This window comes from Syngnathus floridae, chromosome 22, assembly GCF_059516105.1.
Source record: "Syngnathus floridae isolate MCC-2025c chromosome 22, RoL_Sflo_1.0, whole genome shotgun sequence".
Taxonomy (NCBI): Eukaryota; Metazoa; Chordata; class Actinopteri; order Syngnathiformes; family Syngnathidae; genus Syngnathus; species Syngnathus floridae.
The window spans coordinates 5,385,185-5,407,410 of record NC_142434.1 but is presented as its reverse complement, the minus strand read 5'-3'; the positions used below and the strand labels follow the sequence as shown (position 1 = coordinate 5,407,410).

Here is a 22,226-nt window from a genome sequence, read left to right as displayed (position 1 = left end):
ATAGAACAGCCATTCGATGCGCAGGCCGGATTATAGAGGATGCTTGTGTGTATGTGTGTGTGTGTGTGTGTGTGTGAGTCCCCCGGGTGCGCGTGTCTGTTCCCACGACCTGCCCTCCATCCGTGGTCCTTTCCTCCTCTTGGCCCTCCCGAACATAAAGTGGATAAAAAGTCTGCATGCCCCTGGTCAGTTGCCAGGTTTTAGGGATGTAAAAAGATAAATCATTTGTAAACTGTTTCAACTATTAATGTGACCATTACGGTGGAGGGAAATATGAGCGGTTCAAACTAGCATTCGCTCTTAGCTTTATGCAAACAAAAAAAAAAAAAAAAACTACTAGAACTGAAATTCTTTTATTGAGGGTGTGCACACTTACACAACACCATTATTTCTCGCCTCGGGATGGGCATGTACCGATACTTTGTATCGGCGCCGATGCTCACGTTATTTTGAGGTATCAGATTCTAATTTTGCTATGTTGAGTTATATTGGTTTTTCTTTCAAATAATGTAATTGTTTTTGTATCAAAATTCCCCCCAAATATTCAGTTATTTATTTGTACTTTCCGCATCAAAAAGATGGAGGAAGTTTTGACAGTTCATTTTTTTCTTATCGCAAATCTATTTGACCAGGGGGTGTGTAGACTTTTTATATCCATTGTAGCTCGAGCATGGTTTTGCTTACTCTGTTTTAGTCGCTCGTCAGACTTTGAGTGGTTAAAAGTGACTCATGTTTATCAGTCAATGCACCGTATGTGTATTTTTTTTTACATATATCGATGAGTCATCGAAAATCTTTATCCCATTACGGCACAGTGGGCGCGTAGTGTGCACTATGACCCTGAGATAAATGAATACATGGCGAGCGTAGCGCTTAGCTTCACCCCCCGGATCACAGCATCGCCCGCAGCGAGATTGACATCATGCCGCTTTTATACTGGAAAGGCAAATTCAATGTCAAAGGCAATAATAATGATATTATGCTGTGGCTGGCATTATAATTACAATTTGAACTTGGCAATGTTGCCCTGCACATCTTAATGTGCTACACAGAGCTTTCTTGCTTTTACTTCCATCCTTGTCTTTTCTTCTCGCAGGTGCTTGAAAGCCTTAAAAAAAAAAGATTTGATTTGAGTGGATTTGACACAAGCGAGATTTGATTCAGTTAAGAGCTGATGACTTCATTTCATTAATATATTAGCGCAAATATGGAGCCATGTCACCAGAAAATTACTTTGGGCGCCTTGGGGTGGGGGCAGGACACGTTGACAAAGATGACGAAACTCTGGACAGTCCTGAAGGTCTTTTTTGGGGGAAAAAAAAAAAAATCATGTAATTAAATTGTCAGTGTAATCAGCAAGCTTTTGTCCACTCTGCATGGGGATATATGTGTGTGTGTCTGTGTGTGTGTGTGTGTGTCTGTGTGTGTGTGTGTATGTATATATGTATGTGTGTATATATGTATGTGTATATATATATATATATATATATATATATATATATATATATATATATATATATATATATATATATATATATATATATATATATAAAAACACACATACACACACACACACACACACGCAAACACACACTGCACTGACCACTAATTTCTACTTCGGCCAGGCTTGGGGGGAAAAAAAAGCTTTCATCATTTTTTGTGCGCCGTGAAGAGCAGAGTTAAAGACGTTAGCACGGGCCAAAAAAAGGAAAAGCACGCCACATGTGTCCGAACTTTGACCTCTGTTCCTTCCTCTGCTAATTGAGACGAGTGGACCGCACATGTAAACGTGTAAACCAATACACGTTTTCTTTATTTTTTTTTAAATATGACAAATCCCTGCCACGCATACAATCCCAAACAATGTCTTTTCTGACCAGTGTATTTAAAAAAAAAAGAAAAAAATTAAACACACACACACATCTGGAAGCAGTCAGTGTGTGCAAGCACTCGGACGGAGGAGGAGGAGGGGTCTCTCACTCTCTCTCGCTCTCTCGCTTGCTCTCTCTCTCTTTCTCAGTGTGTTTGACTGCAGAGCTGCAGGAGCAGCAGAGGCAGACGAGAGAGCCCAAACTCCGGTCCACTTCCACACATAAACACACACACACACACACACGCATAGAGCGAGCGAGCGAGAGAGCGAGCAAGCGACAAGAGAGGAGACCACCATGGACTGGATCGGGACGCGAGAGGAGCGCGGATGAGGATAGGAAAGGACAGGATAGGACAGCCTGCTTTGCGCGCCTTTGTGGATTCCTGCCAGGCTCTCAGTGTGGATTTAACCTATTGGGAGATTTAACCCCCGCGATGGAATATTTGCACTCTTGTCATTTTCCAATCTTCCTCCACCTCCTCCTGCTCCTCCTCCTCTTCCTCCAGCAGCACCAGCAGCGAGGATGCCAAGCAGCGATGCGTCTTTTGCGCACTTCCACTGACAGCGCCCGTGCTTTGCGAGCTCTTTTAAAGCTTTGAGGAAAGAATAAATAAACCACCCCACCTAAAAAAAAATAAAAAAGAAGAGGAAAGAAAAGCAGAGGAGAGGAGAGTGAAGATTGAACGCGGTGCTGCTTTCATGCTCGTCGCCTAGGGCCCGGATGTACCGAGGGATGCGCCGGTGCGTTTTGCCGACCGGTTCCGCCGACAGATCCCTCTTTTTTCTCGCCTTCACCTCCATCATGGGGATTAGGTAATATTCACTCCATCCGAAGACACCCCTCCCCTGCCGAGCGACGGGAATATCCACAAGCTGTCAGACTCACCCCCCCTTTTATTTCTTTTTTTTTTTTTTTGGAGGGGGGCTATTCCCCCCCCTCTTTTCAATCCATTCACGCATAGGGAGAACCCTGGACTACATTTATGGTAAATGAAAGCAAAAACATGTACATCCCGGAGGACACCCTTGAGAACCATCAAGGTATGTGATCTTATTTTTACGGCCCCCCCCCACCCCCGAAACTGTCTTGTGAGTGTTGATGATGGAGGGGAGGGGGAGGAGGGCAGCCGGGAAGTTCGGAACGAGGCCTCTCGCACACATGTGGCGTCATGGGTGGGCGTACGGGTCAGTCAACAGGCTGTTGCAGAAGTGACGGGGGGGGGCGGGGGGGGCAACAACATTATTCCCAACAAGTATTGCAGAGTTTCTCGCTCGTCCACATGGTGGATCGGGATTTCGCCGATGGCCGGCGAGGAAAGGGTCTGTTTGCATTGCGCAGTGTGAACGCGGCGCCTCCTTCCACCCACGTTGCGGTGTGCAAAAAAAAAAAAAAAAAAGCTGCCCCCCTTTTCCATCCTTCCGACGGGTTCTTAACGCCATCGTCTTTCTTCTTCACGCGCCTCATCGTCGTCATCCTCTCCGGTGTCTGCTTCCATCAGTTCAGCCTACCTTCCCCGCCTTGCATGGCGACAGGTTCCATAGCAACAGGGAGATGAGGAGAGCGGCGGCGAGTGTGTGCGTGTGTGTGTGTGTTTGCATCCGTGTCGCAGTGAGACACGCAACGGCTCATCATACATGAGCCATCCTGTTAATTTTTACACGCGGGCGGCACGGATGCCAGGCGTGTGTCATAATGCAGTTTCAAAGGTGACCCCAGTTGACTTTTCAGAGTTGACTCAACATGTTTCTAGAGTAAGACAGCGCAAACTTTTTTTTTTTTTTTTTTTTTTTTTCTGGTGGCGGGATGACTGAAATACTGGCTGGTACTTTATTGGAACAAGTAATCACACTGAATGAAAATATAAAGGACAATTTAATTTTTAGTCATATATCGGTACCAAACAATTCAGTGTTACAATTTAAAATGTTGTATATTTTGAAGTAAAATTTCTGAACAATATTAGAAATATTTTGTGTACGAAGAAACCGGCTGTCAACAGGTGAGCTGTCGTTACCTGACGACACTGTGATGTCATTTTCGGTCGACAGTGATGTCATTTTCGGTCGACCCCGAGTAGCAGTAAAAGACAAAATGGCCGCTCCTAAAACCAGTTGGCCTTTTCTTGCCCATTGACGGCAATAGACATCAAATTTCCTTTTTAACTGGGATGGAAGTGAGTTTAGACTAATGTGGATGCATATAATGTATTGCATTAATAAAAAAATCGACTTTACGTCCTCTTTTAGTGTACAGATTGTTGTGAATATAGTTGTGGTATAAACTTAATGACGGTCAATAACATTAATAAATACAGTACCATCGCCAGTAAATAATCCCATTTATTTTACAACACCAGTGACAAACTGTTGCGATTTGTGTAGGCGTGGAGCTTTTGCCCCTGGAATGTACAAATACTATAATCCCCACGTAATCCTCCCAGGTGGACGTAATTCACAGGAAATTGTTTGGGAATGCGGTGATTGACGGAGATTAAACTCTATTCCACAATCTTACACTTATGCAGACACTTGAGTTTGACTCCATCATCATGGTTTAGCAGCATTATTAACAAATTTTAAGCGCTATTCTCTTATCAGATTTTAATATTCATACTGGTCCTGTTTGATCAAAATGAGGTCCCGCTTCTTAAAAGTGGCCCTCTGGGTCATCCCATCAATCCTCGTGTCCAATTCAATAGACTGACTCATCACGGGCTGCCTTCCAGCTCTCGTCACCTTTTAGAACCAGTGGCTGAGGAATTTGGAGTTTGTCCGGGGGAGGTGTTTTCAGCACCACGGACAGTTCATTCATTATTATTGCTCTATTGACAGTTCTGTGGCACCCCATGCTGCCGTGTCACTGCCCGGACCTTCTTGGCGATTCATTCGGAAGATACACGCTCTCGTTTGAAGAGTCGAGCCGAATCGAGTCGTACCACTTTCAAATCGAACCGTCCTGGAATCATTCTGCATCTGTCTTTTATGAAGAGCTGCACAACCCTAATATATATATATAGTGTAATATTAATATAAAATATTGTAATATTGCCAGTTTTGTGTGTGTGTGTGTGTGTGTGTATGAGCCTTTTTGTCAGAGCGAGAGGTTCAAGCAGCTCTACTGGCGGATGTAATGAGTGATTAAAGGCCAATCCGCGTTAAAGATATTTGTAGTGCCTCGGAGGGTCGTCACGGCTTCAACTTAAACGCGCGCCTCAACAACAGCTGCTCTTAATATACGACGCACATTCGCTCGGGCCCAGGTGACGCTCGGGCGGGGGGGAAGCAACCAAAAGATGAGAAGGGAGCCCGAACGTGAATGGATGGATGGAAAGGCGGAGTAGGGTGGAAGAAAGAGAAGGATTATCCGTGACTGTGACTCGCTTAAGCCGCCGGCGTGGTATCGGAAATCCATCCCGAGGCTGTCCTCTGCTCTTTGGCGCTATCATGGCCTCCGTCTTCATTCCTCATGTTGTGCTATTACGGCCTCTTTGTATGTGCACGCCTCTTTTGATTTGTGCGGCCTAATCTTTGTTCCTTGCTTATCTTTTACACACAAACACACACACATGTGCTCACCCTCCTATATTGATCCGCCTGAAGCCGCCACAGGAAATAATGACTTGCTATCTCATACACTGTTATTTATTATTTTTTTTAGGGTGCACACTCATGCTTGATCACCTGGAGTGAACCCGCAAACAGACAGATGAGACACATAGCTGCCTTTTATTCCGACTCGACATAAATAGATAAATAAATAAATAAATAAATAAATAAGCTTTGAATGACAGTGGACATATTATTAGGTACATGTCTAATGATATTCTATTGCATCGGACTGATAGCTGTTCCTAATGTTTTGACTTGAAGTATCGATACCTCAAGTACTTCTGATATATAAAATATCATGAATTAATTACATAATGAGCTGAAATTACTTTTCATTGTGACACAGATGTGTCAAACATTTGCAGTATAGCACCAACTACTGCCAAGGAGGACTTGGTCATTTTTTGTCTAAAGTATCGGTGCCTGGTATTGGCAGCCCCCACAAACATCCTAACCACACATCTCGGTTTGTCTTGCGATAATCTAAAATCATAGACCAAAAGGGAACATTTCTGAATAGTCAAATTCAGTCTTGCTCCATGCTGTCGTCGTCGTGTGTGTAAGGCTCCAGAATTGCCGCAGTATGCGATGCGCCCCCTTCTTTGCCGCCACATTTCATTACCGAGAGAGCGTGAGTGCGACTCGTTTTGCGTGCGTTTGTTTCCCCAAGTTCCACGTGTGGCTGAGGGATGAGCGATGAGGGAAGGCAGCTGTCTGTATTATTCATAGCCAGCCGAGCTTTTCACTTCTTTGCCTCCATCTCATCGGTGCCCTGGTCACCCTTCTTCTCTCATCTCACAAAGAGTCTTTAACTCGACCCATCCATTGTTTTTTTTTTTGTTTTTTTGGAGCGGGGCGGGGTGGTTTCCATCTTTAATCTGAGGCGGTTCACTCTGAGTTTACCGGTTGGTTCGATGGCTGTTTTGTTTTGTTTTTTTTCTTCTTGTGAAAAGGATCCGTCACAGTGCTTTAGGAGGGGAAACGCGAAATAGAAATTTGCAAGTTATCTTCCAGTAGTCCATCTTAATTTGACTTTGACACATAAACAAATTAACTTTAATCAAATCTGGTTATTTGTGGTTTACAGTTACTGGCCATACACTGGCGGAGCTAAAGTGGGGCGTTACCGGGGCACTGACCCCCCCCCCCCCCCTTAAATATACAATCCTTAAATAATATTATGACAAATTATCAATTACGACTAACCTACCTTTTTTTTTTAATTTATTGTATTTACCATTGCATTTTCGTGTCGCTAACAGCCAATACAAATGCGATTCAGTATTCGACACCCTGTAGTCGCATTTTTAGGCCTCAGAATTCCAAGGTGGTGAAAAAAACACACACACACTATGTTCAGTGAGTGACACCCTGCAGGGGGACAGTTCCAAGGCAAGACAGATTAAACCTGAAGTGTTTGACTGCGTGTGTGTTTTCTTGCCCCCGGCTGCGTTCGGATGCTCAATTTGCGGGCATCTTCTTGCCGTTGCAAGTCTGCCGCCGCCGCCATTGCTGGATGGCTTCTCGGGGGCAAAGAATCACAGCTAACAAAAGTCCGCTCTTTGGCCTGCGGCTTCTAACATTCGCTGTCACTTTCTTCAGTCACAGGGAGAGGTTAAGGGAAGCTGAACCCTTGAGATAGGGCTTTTTAGCCAATAAAAAAAAGCCTTTTAGATGGAAATAAGTCACATATTTGTGGTATTAATAGAAGTATATTTTTGTCACCATAGTAGCTTGTGAAAACATTGAGATTTGCCACGAAATGATCTGGAAAGCTATTTTTGTCTTTTAGATCGTAGTTTACCAAATCTGTTTTAAGTGTCCAATTGTTTTGTCATTTTCGAGAAATAACTTATAAAAGTAAATAAATAAATAAAAATGAATAAATAAAATAAAAATAAAATCTGCTGTGCATCTTAAAAAAGGAATTACATGTGTATTTTAAACACCCACACAACTTTGGTCGACCAAAGTTGAGTTAGCTTAATGCTAACAAACAATGCAAAACGCCATAGGCAGGCTAAGGAATAGCATTGGTGGTGTTATAACCCTTTTAGCAACCAATATTTAAGCACTGCTGAACCTCGTGAAAATGTTCCAAAACTAACTTTTTTGTTGTTTTATATAGATTAAAAGGTGCATCTAGTGTCCGATAATGTAAACAATTAGCATTTTTATTATAAGTTATTATAACAACTAGAAGTCAAAGAAATTGCCAAAGTTGAGCATTTGGAACCTTAACTGCGCTCCAACCGCATGAGCAAATGTCACAGAGTGGTCTGACTTATCATTAACACGATTAGGGCCCGCTTTGGCTATCGCGCGGAATGGTCGCCATGGCGACAAAAAGCCATTAGGCGTCTCCGCCCGGCCGCTCTCTTTTGAACACCGTCCGGCTTAACGAGCTGTGCGCAATTTTTACCGGCCTCTTTCTGCCTGTCGACCCGTCGCTCGCCGTCCGCTCTGCTGCGACAGCACTTTTATGGCATCCTGTCCCGATCTGCCCGTTGCCGTGGCGACCGGGGCTGCTGGGATGGAGAGGAGGCGGGAGAAGGCTAAGGTTAAACAAAAGGACGGCTAAATTGCTTCATTTCCTTGAGTGTGTTTCCTCTTTACTCGTTTCTTGGTTTTATCTTCTACTCCAGGCGAGGCGTTCCGCTTCGCAATGACCCCACTATGTAGGCCGGAACAGTGTCCTTGAATGTGTATAAAGACGAGTATGTGTGTGTGTATGTGTGTGTGTGTCCTATGCCAGCCCATCTATCTAGGCCAGTCTTGATGTGTGCGCAGACCATTTCCCAGCAGACCACACTGTACATACGTGTGTGCGTGTGTGTGCATAGCGGTCCACTTCCCAAAAGACCAGACTCACTTTCACACTCTGGAGTCATAATGGCTAAAACAGGCTTGTTACCGGACTCCTTTTGCAGCGTGTGTGTGTATGTGTGTGTGTGTGTGTTTGCACAGAGCCATATCGAAAGGGATGTTTAAACCATTCACGAGGGCAGCAAATACCAGTAATGTCCTTCTTGGACACTTGTGGAATACAAAATGTTCTCCTTGCAATAAAATTGATTGTGAGTGTGTGTGTTATACCAAAGTCACCCAGTATGGAAATGAGTTTGGGAGAAAGGACAGTGTGGGCGTGGCTTTCCTCTCTTGTCCATGTGTCTCTTGTCCCCCCGAGTGTGTGTTATTTGTATTCCACAACAATATATGACACACAGGAGGACATGTTATTTTAATTTATTTTTTTTCACCCCCTCCTTTCGGGATAGTATTGGCCCGGCGCCTACGGTGATGTCATCAGCAGTGGCGACGGCGCAACAATTGGTCGTCTGTTGTCATGTCAACTGAAAAGAGAGCAAAGGAAATAGGAAAGGATGCGAGAGGACTTTTTGCCTTCTTCTTTTTCGTCTTCTACCCGCAGTGTGATAAAGTTGATGATTAACGACGTTACCTCAGCATGGCGGGCGGCGTTACCGTGGATACGCCACATCAAATAAACACCTTGTTCCGACGAGAGGAAACAGGGGAGAGGGTGAACAAAGAGAGGGAGCAAATGGAAGGTGGTGCGTCTTTCTACCCAAATAGCTATCTGCCTTACTGATGCTTAATCACATCACAGACAGGATCCAATTGGACGATGCTGAAATATCGATATTTCGATACCAGCGCGACCGATACCGTTGATACCGATACCCCGGAAAAAAAGTGCTGTGGCTTTGGTGGCCTCTTAAAGCCAAGCAACTATGTTGAAGTTACTCAACTATTTTTATTTTGAATAACTGAAATAATCAGATTGCACAAGTGCGCACACCCTCATAATTGGAATTTGGTGGGTTTCAGAATTGATCACTGGCATTCAAATGACTAATTAGAAATTAGTCCACTCCTAGGACAATCGAAAAAGGCCTCTGAACTACCCCAAAGAACCTTAACTTGTTCTAGTAGGCTTTTGCTGACCTTTTTTGGGCTTTCTAGTAAAAGCCTGAAAGTTTTGTGACCACTATTTGAAACAACTCAGAATTCTCTCCAACTTCTCTAATGACCCAGTTCTGTGGTTGCTGTCAATCTGTTGCTGTTCTGCGGCCACTTAAATGCTGACTGATTCAATGTCCTTGGCTTGGTGGCGCATGTTACAAACCCACTGTGGTTTCATCCTTTTCCTTCCCCTTCACTTCTCCTACAAAAGTTCCATTTTGGTTGATGTACCAATTTCAGCCCGCGTAAGAAGCCGCTGATGAATTTGCCGATATCTTCCTCTTCGCACATGGCAGCGGTCCCCGGAGACTTTTCCATCTCTCACTGTGGTATTTAAAAAAAAGAAACTGAGATGTCTTCATGCTTCTCCGTTGGACACCTTTTTTTTATGTATTCATATCATCGTGCTAATGCATTTTTTTAACTTGCGCCAGCGCTAATTTTGGCTAATGGCTCAACAAGCGTTAACGATGCAGGACGTCAAATCGCGTCGCATCAGGGCTGATTGGAGCGCAGATGTCGAGCAACTTCGCGGAATGCTTCATTAAAAGGAAGAAAAAAAAAGGGGAAATCACTTAATTATCTTTCCCAATGTTTCTTCATTTAGCTAAACGTCATCCCTGTGGGATGTGGATATGATCAATTTGTAGATGGCTTGTTGATTTTACTCATATTTGTCTTAATTGCTTGTATTTCTTGGACTAGTTGGACAAGGTCTTGCACTCAAAGTAGATTCGATGGCTCCCAGTTTACACTAATGGCAACTAAATATGATTGAGGTGCATTCCTGCTGTATTAGCCTTTAGCATGCTAGTTGCAACTCAGATAAATATATCGCCACATCTTTGAGGTTATTATATATGAGTTCATGGCTGATTTTTGTTTTTTGGCAGCGCCTCCTTGCGTCTGAGAAGGCTCATTTGCTGCAATCTGATTGGCCGCTTGATTGGAAGCTTCCAAGATCACAGCAAGCACGTATGCATATTTGCGCTACGCTAAGCATAAAGACACATGTGGTATATGAGCTCTTGGACCTTTTTCTGCTCTTGGGTTCATTTAGTCGCTGTCTTTGTGGTTGTTCTTGTGCGCGTTTTTGTGTGTGTGTCTGTCGGGCATCTGGTGGCCATCAGACTTAATCACCAAGGCTTCTTTTAACTGCCTGTGTACAACTGACCCGATTTAAGAATTTGGCAAAAAGTGAATCCAGTAAAAGAGACTTTGGGCTTTTAATGTCACTCACATCTCAGGTTGACTGTAGAAATATATACAAAACAAAAACAGTTTGTATTTAAAATAACCAAACATGCCTCTGCTAGCTTAATGCTAACTTATAATGGAGTACGTATTGACACTTTTGACAGTTGTGCTGTTAGAATGAATTTTAAATGAACCGCATTTGACATAATCTGTCACGCGTACCTGCAATTCATGTATACATAATCTCAACTAGCATTTCATTCGGTACAGAAGAAGACTACATGAAAAGAATAAGCGAGGCAGCGGAGAAAAGGAGACTTGTGACGGTCTCACAATGTGTGAAATGGGCCCATCACACATCGAGGCTCTCAAGAATAGACAGATAAGGACGCGGCTGTTCCATTCAAATGTGACGCGAACAGCAACGGTGTTAAACGCCGCCGGCAGGGAGGAAATCAAAAGCTTATGCTGCTTTTATGGCCTGCATGGTAGTGTATATCTATAGGCCCAGGTCACGCTGGGCCTATGAGGTAGGGCGGTAATTTGCAGGGCTGAGTCAAGGCAGCTCGCCGCTGTCAGCGAGGACCGGTCAGGCCCTGGAAATGATAAATCAGCTCTTGCGCTTCTCTTTGTAACACCACCTTGCCTTCTATGGTCTTTGCACCCTCCGCTCCTCATGATGATGATGAGGGTAATAAAATGCGCTAGTTGCCAGGCGTGTTTCTCAGTTCTTTCAGCTGTAACTATATAAATTTTAGCTAGCATCAAGGACAAGCAATTCTTTTTCTTTTTTTTTGTCAGTCTCTTGTTGCTAGGCGGATTTCATAGTGCTCAATCAGAGGGGCGTAAATCATATTCAGTGGTGTCTTTAGATACACTTTGAACTAAAACACTCTCCCTATTCCAATGCCATTAATCTGTTCCGGATTTTTAAAAACTTTGTAAAAGAGTGCCCCCTGTTGTATCTGGAGGGGCACTGCCCTCCACCGACTTATTAATTTACAGCCGGTTCATATTTTTCCATTTCGGTGTTTCATCATTAGCTGGTGTCTGGCTTTGTTTCAAATCAAACTTCTCATTGGACTGTCAGCTTAGTTAGCACTCACAATTTCCAGTATCGATCAGCACCTCTCAACCGTGACTTTGTTCTCGCCGCGAGAGGGATTATAGCACCCGGCGCCGCCAGCTGCACTCCGTCCAACTTGTTTACCATCAAGGAGGCAAGGTCGGCGGGCAAGCTAGCGTTCGTTATCGGCACCTTTTCACTCGCTAATTGAGGCTAGTTTGCCTTTTTGTTTTTTGTAGAAGCGTCTCAACTAATTTCAAAGCAACGCAATCTCGGCCTCAGCCTTCCACAAAGCAATAATGAATGTCAAGTGAGGGTCTCCAACTGTGACATCAGTGACAGATGCTGCCTGTCTCCATAGCAACCAGGTTTAACAGTTTGTTCAATAACCAAACACTTTAGTTTCAAATCGCACTAAAAAATAGCTAGGGCGGTGGTCTTCGCCTTGTCAGCTTGCGGACGGGGTAATTGAAAAAGCGTCTTATCGCACATATGTCCAGTGCAAAGAGGGACATGAGATAAGGTTTATTTATAGCCAGATCATCAAATTAAAGCGGGCGTGCACTAAGGTAAGGCGGCCTGGAGCAAACAGTGGCGAAATAGATTTAATGAGTCGTTGAGTTTAACCCGACTCATTTCGATCCTTGACTTAACATACGGTATAAAAGATCAAGGTTATTATGAAGATGTTAATATTTATCTATTTTGCTAGTGAGCTAGCTAGCTCTTGATAATTCATGCTTAGCTCGCTAGCTCACTAGCTTAATGCTTATCTAGCGTTATGCTCGCGTAATGCTATCTACCTAGCTATCACTTCTAAAAATAGCTCACCGGCAACGGGACATTGTGATTTCCTAGGATCGTTTTAGAAATAATCATTCAAAGCTGTGTCCATCCACAAAGAATATCAACTTAAAGTGGCCACCTTTGTCCGGTAAGCTTTCTGAAGGTCACCTTGAGTGAGGCGCGGCCCAGCTGCCGTGATTTGTGATGCACGACTAGGTCTGCCCGCATGACCACCCTCTATTAGCCCACCGCAAATTACATCCGCTCTGGATTCATAATGTATTCACCGCGCACGTGCGCGCACACGCGGAATAAGATGAATGCGTGTCGAGGCCCCGTGATGTACAACTTGACGCGCTGGCAAACACACAATGCTGTTGTTTGGTGACAATCAGAGTTCCCTCCTAATGGATGGCTTCATCAAGAAGTAATGAACGTGGAGTGGCGCCACACGGCGCTGATTAACACGTATGATGGAGGGAACCAGAGTAGAAAAAATACATCATGTCTGATTGAGTGTTTACGTACGGGGGTAACGTGTAGCCTCGCAGTGTGTGTGTAATTATACCACTTTCTAGTCCCCATTAGGTCGTTAGTTGCTATGGTAGTTTATCTTTGCGACCTATCACGCGCAGCGTCGAATTAAATCTATTTCTATGATAGCCAGAATAATAGGAACACCTGCACCATCTGCCTGCTTTTTATTGGTTGTTTAAAAATGCAGTTACCAAAGTTTTCTCCGTCCGGATATCCAAAATACACGATCCCACCCGTCCCCTAGTTTTTTTATTTTATTTTTTATATCGCGTCTTTTCGTGCTTCGCATCATCTCCCGCCTCCCTCTCCCCAGCCTCTCTCGCTAGGTGTTATTTTTGGGACCGCCTGGTTAATTTCAGCAGGAAGTCAAGCGACGTGCCAAAGCAAAGTGGAACGAGCGCAAAGAATGTCAGGAGACGTCGCAAACGCTTTTATGCTGTTTCCGTCCGACGTTTGTAAAAATGACTTTTAAAGGTGTTTGAAGTTAAATGGTTGGATTGATCACACGTTTTGTATGGTAAATAAAGGTTTGAGATTTTTTGTCATGGTATAACAGAGCAACCTAAGATATATTTAGAAATAACACTATTTTGCCTAGCAACAAGCATCTCGAGAGACTTTTTTACAACCACGAAAAAGTTTTGCAAATTCTAAATGGATCAAGTGGTTGTCCGTGCAGTTTAATGCAGTTTTTCCGAGCATGTAGCCTAGCTAAGTGGCGGGAGCCTCAAGCTAAGCACATGAATCAATCACTTAGATTTACTTTAATTAAACCTTTTAGATGGCGCGCCAACAGTTTTGCTCCCTTCCATCCGGCATTGATTTCTCTCCCTGTGTGTGATGCTCATCCGCACCAAACTTTTTGGGTGGTGAGGAAAGTGTGTGTTAAATAATTCAACCGTCACCGGGCGGGCCTGCTAATGCTGAGTGCGAGCTTTGAGAGGCCGCAGAGTGGAGACAGCCGATTATAGCGTATTAGCGGCAAAGGAGGATGATGGCGGTTATTAATTTAATAACAGCTAATGGAAGGATTGTGTCGTTTGTGAGCATTGAAAAAAAACAAAGTAGGATTTGGTGTATACACATCGTTGGTATTCAAGTAGAACACCTCCACCAAAAAATCATTGTGAAATTAAATCCAAAACAGACAGAATTACTTTTAAAACCGAACAATTTTGCTTGCAAGCTTAATGCTAACATTACGTCTTAATGATTAGCATTGAAAATCGTTGTTAAGATTTCTGAACACAAACTCTTCTGTTGAAGCTTATTGAGTCACAAAAAGTAAAGTTGAAAATAGATTATGCTGCCCCCGGTGGCTAAAACAGGCACACCATCAGGAGCCGCACCAAGAATTTAATTGAAGCATTAAAACAGGATGCACAAACTGTTTAATGTGTTATGTTCTATTTATAATAATTATTTTATTACTCTATTTTAGAATGTACATTATTAGTTAAAAATATGAATCAATATTTTGGGTGGAATGACCCTCGCTCGAAAAGTTCCATCTCACGAGGCTGTCCTCGAGTAAATCGATCAAATGTAATAATTAATTTGCATCGCTACGGAGGACTAATGAGTAAGCATGAGTGCCCTAAGAATGAGGCCCGTGACCAAAAGGCCACAGGTTTGATTCCCACAAGTGACTTTAAGTGACTGCCCAAGGTTGTGGTTTCCATAGCAACACTATCCGTCATCGTGTGTGTTTGTGAGTGACAGCAGCAGGTTGCGCTTGGTGTCCTGATGTAGACACAGGTGGAGCAACACTCTCTCGCTTTCGCTCTCTCGCTCTCTCGCTCTCTCGCTCTCTCTCTCTCACTCTCTCTCTCGCTCTCTGTTACATGGAGGTCGATCGCCCTCGGGTGTCATGGCTGCAGATGAATAATTCACCTGGAGGACCTTTTCACAGCCTCCCTGACTGGTCTAGACACACTCTCCGGTTTTTTTTTTCTCCTCCCCCTTTTTTTCCCCTTTTTGTGTAATTAGTGTCCACGTGTGCTAGCATATGTTGTATTAAATGAGTCCAAAGGGGAAATGTAAGTGTAAGAAAAGGAATAGGCAAGCATTTGTGAGGTCACAAGAAGTTCACATCTCCCCTCATCAAACTCGCCCAGAAATCCACTGAGTTCACTTCCTGCCTGGTGAGGTCACATCTTTTGCTTTTTTTTTTCTTCCCTCTCCTGCCATCATTGTCCAAAAATACCTTTTAAACCAATTAGTGGAATTAATTTCACTTATAGCAAGTTAATTATTTTGTGATGGATGGAGACGAGGAGGACGATGAAAAGAGCAGAGGAGAAGAGGAGTCCTCAGGGGAGAGCTAAACTTGGACTCCTTTTTTTCTTCTCTCCATCGCTCTTCTGCTTGTTCTTCATCTCATCTTTTTTATGTGCTGTTTCTGTATTCTATTAGTTGTCATCTTTTTTTTTTTTAAAGATGTGCTCCAATCTGTCCCTTTGGTTTAATTATTTCCAGTATACAAAAAGCTCCCGTGACAACAATGAGTCTCAATTGACCATTTTGGATATAATCTTTTCCAAGACTGGAAGTAAAAAGGAATCAAGATTATGTGGTTGCACAAGTGTGCACACCCTTTAATAACTGGGCTGTGTGTTCAGCACAAACACACATAAGAGGGTGTGTACACATGTGCAACCCCATTTTTCTCTTATTTTCAATTCCCCACTTGGAATTTTTTTTTAAATTATGTTGCACAGGTTAAACAATGGTAATTAATATAAAAAGTTTTTGATGAGTGACAAAAAGCTTGCATTCGAACAAGGGTGTGTAAACTTTTTATATCGGCTCTACATGTTAGCTCTCCTGTGCTGGAACAGTAAGCGTTGCGTGCGGACAAAATGCCACCGGGGAATCCAAGTTGGCACATTGTCTTGAGTGTAAAAAAAAAAAAAAAAAAATGGAGGGACCATTATGCCATAAAAAGACTTAGGAAGCCGTTTATTTTGGAACCTTTTCAATCTTTACGTTCCTCAACGCAATCGTGAATCACTCCACGCTCTCCCTCTTTTACTTCTGTTGACTTGATCTCTCCTCTCCCGCTGTAGTAGTCGTTGCGGTTTTAAGATAGGATGGCTCCCATTTTCTCCGGCTGTAGGGGGAGGGAGGAAAATTGCCACGTGGTCTCGCAGTATTCCAGTCTTTTACGCTACACGTCAAATTCCAGTCTCGCACTTTTGTCTCGTTTGTTTGGCAATTCTTTGCATAAACGCTTCCACCTGTGTGTGTGCTTTTTATCATTCCGACGGTGGTGGTGAACGCAGAGCTACAACAAATAAGCTGAGATTTCTTCAGTCTAAATGTTTACACCAGGAACCTTTGCTGGAATGCACGGCCGGCCTATTTATGACTTGGAGATCCTGCCAGAACAATTGTTCCCTGTGTGTGTGTGTGTGTGCGTGTGTGTGTGTGTGTTACAGTCAACGCTCACACAAGAGCGGTCGATGACACGTCAGTTGTTTGTTACTCATCGGCCACAATGTTTGGTACAGCTGCCCAATCTAATGAGATTCAGTATTAATAAAAATTTTTGGGACTGTAAGGCGTAATTTTTAATTTTCTCAAAAAATGACAGCCTGCCTTATAATCAGGTGTATGTACGGATTTGACTTTGCAGAGGATAAAGAATATATGCCCATCAGTTTCTGTTTACAAGTGTTGCTCTACCATTTGTGTTGAAATATTTAGCGCCAGATGCTATTTGTCTGCCAAAGCTAAAGCTATTTGATTGTTTTAAAAACACCAAGTGGATGTTGTATCTTGAAAAACTGATCAGACACATGTCAAATAAATCTGCTCCAAACATGTTGAGACTTCTGAGGATTTTGGATTCACAGCACAGCCCCTCCCTCTTTTTTTTAAGCCTGTTCTGCCTGGGATATGTGTGGTCTGGGCAACAGCAATGAAACACCCTCTGATGAGACTTTGGCTGCACAGTGCAAAAAAGGCAGTGCGACGTGTTTTGGTTTTAGGCGTCGGGATGTCATCAGGACTCGTTGACGCGACCCGAAAGTGACACCAGCGTAGCGGTAGAGCATAACTGGGACATATGTTGAGTGGGTGGACAAGCAGAGAGGGCAGTTCAACGGGGGGTACCAATGTCCAAAATCGCAAACGCCATCTGTAGCACATGCCGCCCAGCCAGGCGTCCAATTGTACGTATCACATTGTGTGTTCACGCGTGTGTGTGTTGCCTCAGCGTGCTGGGACATCTCCCGGCCACCAGCAGCTAATGAGCTCCATTTAAATCCGGCCTCTCGTGAGCCTTCCTCTCGCCCAGTTTCTCCGCCCCTGGGGCCGTCGTCTTTGCTGGCCTGGAAACGGCGATGCGACGGCGGCCATTTTGGCTCATTAGGAACAAGCGGCTGAGATGCGTTTTTGGGAATCAAGATCAGACAAACGCATGGTTGATGACTGTGTGTGTTTGTGTGTGTGTGTGTGAAGAACGACTGAGCTTCACGACTCTGCGTGTGATGAGTCATCCTCCTGTAGCATCATCTTCTCCTCAGTCGCACTCCCAATATCCCATCTCCATTTTTTTTCTCCCTTCTATCTTTTTCCATGTTTACTTCCTCCATTACAACCCAACGGAGACGCTTCCGCCGACAAATGAACTTGAACCGCAATTCGGTCTTCGAGAATGTCGTCTTTAAATGATGATACAAAGCTTGAAGGTCTTGAAATTTTTATAACCTTGCTCATTGCGGGAATTCAAAAACATGCGCCACTGAATTTACGCCCTTGTTTGACTAATTAGAGTCATGTGTGAACTGAAGTGGCTCCAATGCAAATTCTCTTTGCTCAGCGTTATTTATTTATATTAGTCATTTATATGATTAAATGGTTCGGTCTCATTTAGCGCATTAAACATAAAACATCCACTCAGGCCATTAGACATCAACATCAAAAAGGTTTACCATTAAAAAGATTCCAACGCAATGCCCTAACCATTTTTTTTTGCTTCACTTGCGAGCAGGAATTTGAGATATGATTTGAGATTATTGGCAGCAGTTAAAAAAGTCTTACAGTTGAAGTTAACAGTCAAAACCAAGAAAGTTAGCCGTTGTGTGTTTCAAACAATCACAGAGCATTAGTCGGTTTAGCTTAATGCTAACTAACAATGCAAAATTCCATAGATGAGCTAAAAAGTAGCATTAGTATTGCTATCGGCCAGCCATAGATTTTTTTTAATTTTAAATTATTTTAATCAGAGCAAAAAATGTTTCCCAGCACATTCCAATACAAAAAAAGCTGCCGGTAATAGCTGGCGGTTCTTGTTTTAGTGACGTGAATGGCGAAAAAGAATTTGAACACAAATGGTGGAGCAACACAGGCAGATAATTTAACAACACTCATTAGCTTTTATTCTTTATCCTCTGTGAGGAACAAGTAATATTATCGTGTCAATCAAAGATGAACCTTATTATCTTGGCGATAGCAGAATTTTCAAACCAGCACTTAAATGTCATTTTATTAGATTGCTTAAAGCGTCTTTTTTCATATATGCTATATGACAGATTAAAAGTGCTCTGCAGCCGGTCCCAAGCAGCCCCTGATCATCAGGGGGACGTGTGGAGTCATAAACCAAACGCTCCCTCCGAGCCCGAGCCTCTGCTGCGAAGCTATGAGAGCGCATTCATTAGCGCTTTATGGCCTTGCAGACTCATCGCTTAATCACAACCTTACGTTGTACGCGTGAACCTTTTTTTCGCCGACCCTCCACGTTTGCGTACGCGCCGAGATGTGGATGTTGGATAGCTCCCCTGTGGGTTGTTGTGATTCCGCATATGGGCTCCTCTTGTGATCACCGGTTTTGAAATGGCGTCGCTTTGGCTTCTGGTTTTACTGATAGTCTTTGAAAGCTGTCATTTTTTTGGTGACTCTTCTGAGTGCTGTGTTTTGGTTGAGTGTACTGTTCTTCTCATTTGCCGGCAACCCCAAATTTACATCTGTTTCCTCTTTGGAGCGCGAGGAAAGTCAGCCACGGCTTGACTTGAACGCAACCCGAGTCATTCCCTCCTGGCTCGGGCCCAGTTGCAAGCTAGTCTGACAGAGACGCAAGTCAGAGCCAAGCTACTCCATCTGAAATCCTCTTTGACATTCGACACATGGATTTGTTTTATTTCGGTTTTTTTTTTTCACCCCTTCAATCCTGGCTAAAATAAACTTTGGAAAATCCTATTCTAGTCCCTATAGACCAAAAGATGGAATGAAAGATGTTGACTGCCAAGGAGGTAATATTTAATTGTGGGCATCTGCGATCGTTGACACAGTATAGTGAATAAAAAACAATATTATGCCAACATAAATGACCTATTTTCCACAAAACTGTTTTGGTTGTGAGTAGGTCAAGGAATAACTTTTGTTTCTAATTAGTGCTGAAACAATTTCTGCCTCGAAGCTTCGGACCAATAAAAGGCATCGTTAGCAATATCGTTAGCTAATTTGCTATAGCCCACCACTTGTTTGTACACACATACTTTCCACTGCTTTATGAAGATAATGAGACCAAAATAAACATTTATTAATTACATTGCTAACAGAAAATGAATCGAGGCAAGATGGCGGCCCGGGTAAAGAAACAGTAACAGTGTAAGCAGCAGGATACCTAAGTCTGCCTCAGTGCCGCTCGCACGCTAACGACCTCGACAAGGTCGTGTCTTCCATTCTAGGATGTGCGCAATTACTTTAGCGGAGGAGGAAGAGAGCGACGTATGAATGGTATCCAATCATAAGCGCTCCTCGTCCTTTACATGCGTCAAGAGGGACGAAATGGCGGGGAAGTTTTACATTTGCGTTTAGGACATTTTGGCTCCTTGGTCAAGTTGAGTGAAGAAGTCCTGAATCACACGAAATGAGAGACAGGTAGAGCAACGAATGCTATCTGGGTTACTCCGGCCTCCCATCTCTTCACTGCAGATGAATATTAATAAGGAGTTATTAATATCTGCTGCCTGCGAAGCGCGTGGCGGCTTCATGTGTGCGGGAGGTCGGCAGCGTGAACAAGCCTACCACCTCCATCGCCTCCTCTTCTTTCAGTTTTGACTTGCTCGTGACTACTTTGTGGTTCTACGCTTCCTTCGTGTTCTCGATCCCGCCTGATCGTCTAACACGAGTCAAAAAGTTTGTTTCATATTTGTGTATTCTGTACTGTATTTTTCACGCTGTAAAAAAAAATTACATTTTAATCATGATTTTTTTCCCCCTTTTTACTGAATTAGAAATAATTTTAGGACATTTGTGTATTCTGTACCATATTTTTCATGCTGTAAAAACTAATTACATTTTAATTATGATTTTTTTCCCCCTTTTTATTGAATTAGAAATAACTCCGTAAAATTATTTTGATGCAAATAAAATAACATGAATTAAGGCAAATTCAGCCTCTAAAATTAATTTGATGCAAGCAATACATTAAAATAAAATAACATGAATTAAGGCAAATTCAGCCTCTAAAAATTGTCTTGTAATATTTTGTTTCCATTTTTTAAAACGCACATTAGGGTCACCAAAGTGGGTATAAAAAGTCTACACACCCCTGTTCATATGCCAGATTTTGGTGATGTAAAATAAAAAACACACACACACTTTCAGCACTTGACAGTGCGCCACTCATGCATGTGCCACATATTTTATGAATAAATCCACGTGGCGTTCACAGGCGAGCCGCGTCGAGTGGCACGCCGTCAGTTTTGCTGTTAACCTCGCTCACAGCCGGCGCTTAATGCGCCTCCCTTTGTTGACGGGGCAAAATGGAACGTTTGGACCTCCATTGTGTGTCATAGACGGCAAGACTATTTGTTGAGCGTGAGCCGGAAATTGACAATAAACTGTTATTTTGTCCATTAGCATCCGCTGATGTTTGTTTAAATGGCGCTCATGCGGCATGTGCGCATTGTGTGTTTTTCATTGAGTGTGTTTGTGTGAATGTTCCAAGGGGCTCAGGTGACTTCTGTGGGCCAGAAAATGGGCCCGCTGAGCATATAGATGCTTATTTATGTGCACACCAGAGCATTCTGCTGGGTTTACATTCACTAGAATGAATCTAAAAGTAGCAAAAGTCGTTTCCTTGTCCCATAATATACCTCTCCACTAAGATTTATGAAGATCTCTTTGGAGAACGTTTGCAGTCCTCTGAAATAGCGAGGGAACTCCACGTGACGTGGAAAAATACAGCAAAACTATACACAACAATTTTATAGCCTTCTAGCGTAATGCTAACACATAATTTGATATGCTAACTAGCTAGCGGTGTTATTAAGCAATGAATATAACTGAAAACTGAAAAAAAACAGATAATGTGACTATTCTCGCAGGCATATATTCTTTATCCCCTGCAAAGAATGATTCATATTACACCTCTTCTTTGTGTATTCACAACTGTGTGATACTGCCCCCGGTGGCCACTCAAAAAATCTTTCACAAAACTCAATCTACATATGTAACAGAGCAAAAATCCGGACAATGTGAGCTGCGAATATCCCATCTAAAGAGTCGTCGTGGCCGCTCGTGTAGGTTTTGTCAGACGTCGACGGAGATTAATCAGCGGCAAACAGATCGGGAACAGTCGCTTTTCTTTGTACTCTCGGGAGATGGCACATGAATTGGATAAAAATAGTGTCGGCTTTTAAAGCGACGTTCACGCTGACAGTGATAATGACGGCATGTCATGCCAAGCATAGAGGAAATGACAATCACACTTTCCTTGCCCAAATGCTGAAAGAAGTCTATTATGCCCCTTCAAGCTTATCATTATCGTTATTGTATTTTATTTGCACTTGAAACTGGCTGCTTCCTCGCCGAATTGGAAATGGCGAGCGGTGAATGTGTTCTTTCTTGGCACCCCTCGAGAAAGTTTTGCCCCAATCAGCTTTGTATATTTTTGAGCGTGTGTGTGTCATTTGAGAGCAGTGAAGTGATAGCATCTGTCTGCAGTCTTTATCATTAAATAGATAACAGCTCCACTGACTTTATTTTTTTTCCTCTCTTTGTTGGCTTCACTTCCACTGTGGACTTCTTATCCACTTCCACCGGAACGACTTAAAATGTGGCATTTTCATATCTAGTTTGAACATCTTGGTACGAATCAAAACGTGGAAAGGAAAAGTATTTTCTGTCTTTTTGTTTTTTAAATGTGTGTATAATCTGCTGCAG

The 22,226-nt window shown here is 43.0% G+C and overlaps 1 protein-coding gene and 1 long non-coding RNA gene across 7 annotated transcripts in view; one reads left to right on the top strand and one right to left on the bottom strand.

The window, feature by feature from the left end:
* Positions 1-2,040: 2,040 nt before the first annotated feature.
* The window catches only part of cacna1c (calcium voltage-gated channel subunit alpha1 C), an 80,297-nt gene continuing 60,111 nt past the window's right edge, over positions 2,041-22,226 (top strand). For all 6 annotated transcript variants that reach the window (XM_088367565.1, XM_088367566.1, XM_088367562.1 and 3 more), the window contains exon 1: positions 2,041-2,914. In XM_088367565.1, the coding sequence (XP_088223691.1) occupies positions 2,857-2,914 (58 nt within the window). In that variant the 5' untranslated portion in view covers positions 2,041-2,856. The remainder of the gene's footprint in view (positions 2,915-22,226) is intronic.
* Positions 8,750-12,906, bottom strand: LOC148379416 (uncharacterized). The gene is made up of 3 exons (XR_015855488.1): positions 12,655-12,906; positions 9,698-9,790; positions 8,750-8,835 (listed from the first exon to the last, which is right to left on the bottom strand). It is a non-coding gene; the product is annotated as an uncharacterized LOC148379416 (long non-coding RNA).